Below are 8,594 nucleotides of genomic sequence, written 5' to 3'. Positions count from 1 at the left end.
TCTAAACAGCACTTCCAATTTTAAAACACAAACACAAGTAGGAAACTTGCTGAAAGGGTTAAGGGACACTTCTCTGGGGGTACTTCAGAGTATACCTGGAAACTGCAACCTGCTGTGCTGTTCATTGCCTAGACATTTTGCAACTTCAATGAAAAGTAAGTTCATTGAGGTAATTAAGACCAAAATGCATTTCTAAGTAATCCCCTTTTGGATGAAGGTCTTGCGAATTGAATCATAGGTAAACAAGAATTCCCTAAAACCCTAGTCTGAGAATTGATTATTTTCATCATTTAAAACTTCAGCTTCAAGTAATTATGCTATCTTTTTCTTGAATAAAGTTTTCTCCCCATAACTCTCTTTATAGCCTCCTTTATCTCCTTGTTTCTAAGACTATAGATTATAGGATTCAAGAAAGGAGGGACTATAGAATAGAACACAGAGGTGAGCATATCCTGAAATGTAGGTGAGCTGGGGGATGGCTTCACATATACAGCAGCTGCTGAGCTGACAAAGACAGTCACCACGAGGATGTGAGGGACACAGGTGGAAAAAGCCTTTCCTCTCTCACCCCTGGTTGGAAACTTGAGCACAGTAGAAAATATGTGAATATAAGACATGATGATGAAGACAAAGCAGCTACCAGCAATCACTACTGCAGAGATAAAAATTAAAATTTCATTGTTTAAGGTGTCAGAGCAGGAGAGCTTCAGAAGAGAGGGTATGTCACAGAAGAACTGATGGACCACGTTGGACTGACAGAAGGGCAGCCGGAATGTGTTTACAGTGTGGAATCCTGAGTAGGCCAGACCACTGAGTACAGAGACCAGAGTCATCTGGACACAGACCTGAGGGTTCATGATCATGGGGTAGTGAAGGGGCTGGCAGATGGCCACATAGCGGTCACGGGCCATGAAGGTGAGCAACAGCAGCTCTACCTCAGCAAAGAAAAACACGAGAAAGATCTGAGCTGCACATCCAGCCATGGAGATTGCCGTGCTGTCAAGCAGGAAGATGACACATGCCTTGGGGACTGTGACAGAAATGTAGCACATGTCTAAGACAGACAGATTCCTAAGGAAGAAATACATGGGGGTGTGAAGTTTCCAGTTGAAGGTGATTCCTGTGACAATGAGAAGATTCCCCATCAGGGTTGCCAAGTATATCAATAAGAATAGCATGGCATGTAAGACTCTGAGTTCCCACACATCAGAAAATCTTGTAAGCAGGAATTCAGTCACAGTGGTGGAGTTGGGCATCTTAGGAACATTTCCCTTTGCCTTGAAGAGTCAGACAAATAATCCCTATGAAACATGGAGAATCCACATTTAGAAGGAATTAATCTATGCTCCTATTTTGCTTCACATTAATCCATTCTTAGTTTCTTTAATTTGTTTTGGTTAATATGACTTAATATAATGTTTCCTCTTGCTCCTTTCAGTCTACTTTTTACACTTGTTTCAAGGATGATAGAGCAATAAAATATAATATTCATGAGCTTGTGTCTATGTTTGCATAAAATGGATCTTCTTGAAGATAAAGGTTTGCCTGGAAGATGAAAAAGATTTGACTTAGGCTATTTCTATGCATCCTTGTCTCATTAGACCTGTTCCATGAATGTTAAGATTTATGATAATATGATTTGTAGAATCAGAGTAGAAATCAAAGGGACTATTTATTCAGAGCTCATCAAAATATTATAATCAATTATAATCCATTCCATGACCAATAAATGATTACACTGAATACCATCAAACGTTTCTCATGATTCTCTATGTACTCCTTGCAAGTACATTGGTGCTTAGTTTTCTCTGTTCAAAAGAATCATTTGCAACTCTGGATAGGTAAATATTACCTGTGGGGAAAAGCATTAATATATTAATATCAGGCTCACTAAATTTAATAGGTTTATACTCCTCTTTTGTGTGAAATACTGTTATCTTTTCCCATAAAATCTGAACATATTTCAGAACTTGAATAATCTGATTTCATAGAAAGGCATTTCTTGAAGTGTCAGTCATTAATGGTTATTATCCTCACACCTAATTCCTTCATAAAGTTTATTCTCACATTCACCCTTAGCAAAACCCTTATTTAACCCTCAAGTGCTGAATATTTTCTTCTGAAGATCCTTCAACTTTGAGTCATATTTTAACTCATGTCATCAAAATGGGAATGAAAGTCCTTCCTTGTTGCCTTAAAACCGTGGAATGTACATTTGACTTGCTTATCCAGCCTCTCTAATTTCCTGTGCTAATGCTCTTCACCTTCCTGCTCTGTGTTCCTTTTTCTCCTGATAAATGTAACTGCTTATAGAGAAGCTCTGCTCACTGGAAGAAGACAGGATGCCTGCCACTTTCAGACTGACCTCCTGAGCTCAAGATGAAAGCGTTCTCTCTCTGCTCTTCTTTATTTCAGAATTCTTAAAAAAACTACTTCAATAAGGAGTTGTTTTTCTTGTTTTATCCCATCACATTTACTGAAAACTTACTGATAGCATTGCATGATAAATCTGATTGAAAATAGCTAAATTTACTATTTATAAGAAGCTCTAACCTATTTAAGCCAGTTTCATGCAGATGTTGAGATCTTAAAAATAAATGCTTAATTTTTTTCCTCACTCAATACCATATCAGACTTCTACTGTACTACAAAAGTGTAAGAGAATTTTACTGTTGGGACACAAAGTGAACGTATTTTATTGTTTCACAATCACCAATCAATTATAAGTTTCTAGCTTAAATTTATAATGTCAGCAGAGCAGAGTTAAATATTTGCAGACTACAGCATAAGATAGATTTTATATCTTGACTCTACCATTTATTTACTATGCATGTAGAGCTTCATATATATCTTTGACTCCTTCCTTTTCTATGAAAGTTTTTATTATCTTTTTTTAAAAGATACAAAGATCACACAAAATGTTGCATTAAAAAATATAAGAGGCTCCTATATACCCCACTCTCCACACCTCCCACTCCTCCTACATTGACAACTTCTTTCATTAGCGTGGTACATTGATTGCATTTGATGACTGCATTTAAAAACACCTACCTCATGAATTTAATATTTGTAAGAGTAATTAGAGATTCCCACAATGATACCAATGCTAATGAAAAATAAATAATAAGTAATAAAATTTTTAAAAGGGGGGCTTAAGCACTACATTTATTCCATCTCAAATTCATATTGCCCTAATTTGTTTCAATAGCAAAGAAATAATGTCAGCACTCTGAGTTTGATAACACCATTTTCTTTTAAAAGAATTAAGGCAACAAAAATGTTATGTACATGTAAATAGGTATTGTAAAACTAAGACTATTCTTAAAAATAGTATACAGGTTGCAGGTGGATAGTTTGCAAAGTAACGTTCTCCTGAATAACCAGGTTATCGCACAGGTGTTCATATACATCAATTTGTAAAAGCAAATGATTTTTTGCCTTTTCTGCAAAGACCTAAATAATTAGAAGACTTATTTTGGTAATTAATATATTAATTTGTTTATTTATTGATTTAAACTCCCTTGTAATCTTGATTTATAATATCTATCTTTAAAAATATTTTAGGGTGAATTATGTACAGGCATTTGTCTGGAAGCTATGGAACTCAATTATTAACTATGCTTACATGGTTTTCATGATATGTTATGGGAAAGTCCTCGAATTACACCTGAATTATAAGGGGCCATTTGCACAATTTATTTTTATGACCCTTATTCACTACATACTGCCAACTGAATATGGCAGAAATCTGGGTAAAGAGAAAATAATCATTGAAATTAATTGATTTGCAATAATACACATAAACTGTTGATAATATTCTTATGAGGTAAAACATCCCATCAGAATTAGGTCTGTGTAAGTGTAAATTTAAATCAGCGCTCTGTGTACTGAAGCTGTGGTCAGTGTGCAGAGCTGCTCCTGCTCCTGCTCCATCAAGTGCTGCAAACAGCTCACTCTTTGTTTCCATGAATATCCATCAATTCTGCTAAAACAGCTTGAACTGAGTTTATTTCATTGAATGGAAAAGAAGAGGTTTGTCTCATTTGTGAGTACCTTTTATATTTATTTTTTTCATTGTCCCCTTGACAATTTCTCTCAAAAAATCAACTAAGCATGCAGGAAAGAAATGCAGGTGATTTTTGGAGGGAAGGGAAGGAAGAGAGAAAAAAATAATTAATAACATCAAAGTCTCAAAAGTTAATTTTATTACTTATGCTGGATAGGCACATCAAAATTTCTGATAGGGGCCCACTGATGCTTTACCTGGGGCCAAGGATGAGCAGGCATAGTTGGTAGAGATGACTGACATCATGCCTGGAAGCTTTCTCTTGTAACAAGAGCTTTCGTGTTAAGTTTTATATCCAAACGGGGGTCTCCACTGGCATCATAGAAAACCCCCGGGAGCCCAGGCTTTGGCATCAATAATAGCCAGTGCCCACAGGTAGTTTCCAAGAGATAATTGGTTCTAGATGGTTAGGCAACAGGACCCAATTAAAATCTGTCCATGAACAGCACTTGTCTATAAGATATATTAGTGTATTTGAATGTAGAAAATGGTGTAGATTAAATGGATAATCAGAAAGAAAACCACAGTTCCCCTAATATTCTCAGTGCTCTTAAGGTGAAATGCCTGTGGATCTTAGGACAAAGGAGCGAGAAAACCCAGAGCCTCGTTCAGCCCAGTCCCAGGACACCGAGGTTTCTGTTCATCCTGAGGAATTTCCTCTCAGGAATAGAGGGATTTTCACCAGACAAACAACTCATGGTATTTGTTAATGATGACAAAACAGTCTTTCAGAAATTGTCCAAAGCACGTATGAGCCTGGTGCCAAAGCCCAGTGCAGAGGCCTGTGAACTGGATGATCCTCATCATGTTGCTTTATCTCTGATGACTCAATAGCTCACACATTAGCACATTAGCAATGGTGTCCACCTCATGTGCCATTTGTGGGTAGGCCTAAACGGAATATGTGATCGTTTACACTAGTACCTGGCACAAAGTGCATTCATATTAGGAACGATTTTGCCATGTTAGGAAAGTAGAGTCTCAATGTTTCTAAGAGGTGCTATGTACCTTTTTGCCATTGATTTCTAGCTGAATTCAACCTTAATTAGACAACACACACTTTTTTATTTCAAACTACTCAACATACATTTGAATGCATTTTCTACACTATTATGAGTTAGGAAACTATACTGTTCAAAACTTTTATACCCTTCCTGATGGCTGTCTTATGATGATTATACTGGCTGAATTGTTTTTACATATCCATGTATGATTTTGAATATTTTATGTTGTCCTTTGTGATACATGTTAGGCACTATACACTTGGAAGCCATGGTAATAGGTGAATATAAAGTTAACATTGTTTTGTCTATCATGATACAAAATAACCCTAATATTGAGCCATACATCTTGCCTTCAGGTGTGCATTGTCTGATAAGAATGTAGCCTTTGATGTTTTCAAATTGTTTGTATCCCAGAAAATTATGTTCTTAAAGCTAATCCTTCCCTCTGCATGTGAACCAATAAATAGGATATTTTTGTTATGTTGCTTAAGTTCTTTCATAGTTTTGTGTGAGTCCTAATCCTTTTAATAGAGCATTTATAAACAGGATGAATATGGAGTAAAAGGAGAGAAAACCACGGAATCAAGAAACTGGAAAGAATTAAACCTGAAATGGAAGGGGGAGATCAGCACATATTGACAAGTGCTTTGCCACATGACAGAGTCCAGGATCTCTGGCAGCCAGGCTTCCCAGAGAAAGCATCTCCTGATGACGCCTTTATTTGGCCAGCCTCAAAACTGCAACTTGTGAACTAATAAATTTCCATTGTTATTGGCCAACCCCTTTTATGGTATCTGCCTGAGCAGCTTATCAAAATAAATGCAGTAATATAGCCACAGCAGGTTTTGGTTTGTGTTATCTCTATCTTTATCTCAATCTCGTCTCTATATCTATCTATCTTTATCCCTATCGCAATCTCTTCTCTATCTCTAATCTATATCCATATTGTTTTTTTTGTTTTTGTTTTTATTCATTTTTTAAAAAATATCACATTGAAAAATATGAAGTCCCATTCAACCCCACTGCCCCCACCCCCACTCCCCCCACAGCAACACTCTCTCCCATCATCATGACACATCCATTGCACCTGGTAAGTACATCTCTGGGCATCGCTGCACCCCATAGTCAATGGTCCACATCATAGCCCACACTCTCCCACGTTCCATCCAGGGGGCCCTGGGGGGATCTACAATGTCCCATAGTTGTCCGTGAAGCACCACCCAGGACAACTCCAAGTCCCGAAAACGCCTCCACATCTCATCTCTTCCTCCCATTCCCTGCACCCAGCAGCCACCATGGCCACCCTTCCCACACCAATGCCACATTTTCTCTGTAGACATCGGATTGGTTGTGTCCATTGCACATCTATGTCAAGAGGGGGCTTAGATTCCACATGGATACTGGATGCAATCCTCCTGTTTTCAGTTGTAGGCACTCTAGGCTCCATGGTGCGGTGGTTGACCTTCTGCAACTCCATGTTAGCTGAGTGGGGTAAGTCCAATAAATCAGAGTGTAGGATTTGAAGTCTGTTGAGGTTCAGGGCATGGCTATCATATTGTAGGTCCAGAGATTCAAATCCCCTAAATATATCTTAAACCCCAACACCAACTACAATTCCAGTAAAGTAACATGAAAGTCTTGTGAAAAGAGATCCCATCTGAGTCCAGTTCCATCACGCAGAAACACCAGCTCCAAAGAAGGGCCATCTGACATGGCAGTGAACCCCATCTGCCATGACCATAGAACCCGTGGGTCTCTTTATCCCTCAAAAGAACCAATACCTGGGGTTGTATCTACTTTATCTGTCTCTGAGACTCTCCTCAGGTGTGCATAAGGGCAATCCTTCTGACAACCTCCAGACTCTTTTTCAGAGACTCGTAGCCATATAAACTCATTTCTCCTTTCCATTTCCCCCTTACATTAGGTCAAACAGCATTTTAAAGTCATGTTATTATATGTAGATAGCGATATTCTGCTGATGCGCATTGAACCTTTAATTCAAGGTCATTTTCTAGTTGCATCTTCAGCTCGTATTTGGTAGTGATCCCTCGGTGCCAGGGAGGCTCATCCCCGGGTGTCATGTCCCATGCTGGGGGGAATGCACTGAATCTACATGCTGAGTTTGGCTTCGATACTGGCCACATTTGAGTAACATGAAGGCTGTCAGGAGGAAACTCCCAGGCACAATGCTGCTCTAGGCCTTGTTCTTATTGCAGGCATATAGGCCCACAAGCATAGTCATTAGTATCAGGAGCCCACTGTTGGACTCTCATTCCTTCCTGGTTCTTACCGTTGCACCTGGGAGACTGCCGCTGCTCCCCTAGGGACCACAACAGAGCCCTCCCCCCCCGGCCAGTAACCCAGTACCCCCCCAGCTGTTGTTTATAATTGTTTCCACTATGAATATATCCAAACATTACCACGCACCCTGGACATATGCCCTGTATAACTCCCTGTCAACCATATATAGCCTGTCAATAACATCCCATACCAGTATTCCTCTGCTGCCATTGTTGAACCACTCTGTGATCCAAAACTTCCTGAAAAGTGAATCCCAATATAATGTCAGGTTCCCTTACTAGTAAAATGGAATATAGCGATGAGTTTAAAGGTTAGATCTAGAGTACATATTGATTTGGAAAAATTTCTACATCCTATCTTTTTCTTTTCTTTTTTTCTAATTATTGAGCTTCTCTTCACAGGATCCCTAGAACACAGTAATTCATATATACAATATATAGTACTCCCACACATCCACAATAAAACCTTTTCATTCTACAGTGATAATCTTTTAACTTATTCATATCATATTTACTGAAACTGATGTAGAGACTCTGAGACAATAGCTTTCAAACAACTTGCCATCTGTGCTTACATTGTGGTCCATACTTTAGGATATACAGTTCTCTAAATTTTTTAGTTATCTTATGTTTTACATTATGGTTTACATTATTAGTCTGTTGTACCCTATATGTTTTTGGTGTAATATTACATGTTTTATATCCATCCATGTGTAATCTCATTAAACTCCTCTCTTGACCCTACATTTACCCTGGTTCCATCCATTCAACATCCATTTTCCCCTCCCCTTGGGGCCTACAGCGACAGCCAATCTCCATTTCCCAAGGAGCCACATCCAGAGATACTTGCGACAGTGTTCGGGGCCTGACTTGCTCAACTGCCCTAATGCCCTGGGAGCCACCCTTGCTCTCGAGAGATACAGTTCCCTCTATTTGATGGCATTAGTCCTCCCCAGGATGTGGGTCCACCCCAACTCTCACTTCTTGGGTCTCTACCCAATGGTACAACCCACCCTGGCAAAATGAGCATTCAGACATTCCCCAGGAGTCCGTCCCACATCAGACCATCCCCTCCGAGCATCCTAAACAGGTAACCCTCCTAATTATATTTTGATATGATTTTCTCAGCATTTTACTCTCAACCAACACCTGACACTCTCCTATGTTCGTATGTTGCCCCTCCCTCCCCCCAGTTTTTTGGGCAATATTACCCATCCAACCATC

At 39.0% G+C, this 8,594-nt stretch overlaps 1 protein-coding gene across 1 annotated transcript; it reads right to left on the bottom strand.

Annotated features, from left to right (window-relative positions):
* Positions 1-317: 317 nt before the first annotated feature.
* On the bottom strand, positions 318-1,256 carry LOC101425927 (olfactory receptor 14C36-like). Its single transcript, XM_004471011.1, has one exon. The coding sequence runs from the start codon at positions 1,254-1,256 to the stop codon at positions 318-320; it is 939 nt and encodes a 312-aa protein (XP_004471068.1).
* Between the last annotated feature and the right edge of the window lie 7,338 nt (positions 1,257-8,594).

This window comes from Dasypus novemcinctus, chromosome 20 (assembly GCF_030445035.2).
Source record: "Dasypus novemcinctus isolate mDasNov1 chromosome 20, mDasNov1.1.hap2, whole genome shotgun sequence".
Taxonomy (NCBI): domain Eukaryota; kingdom Metazoa; phylum Chordata; class Mammalia; order Cingulata; family Dasypodidae; genus Dasypus; species Dasypus novemcinctus.
The sequence above is the reverse complement of the archived record's forward strand: the minus strand, read 5'-3'. Positions and strand labels throughout refer to the sequence as shown.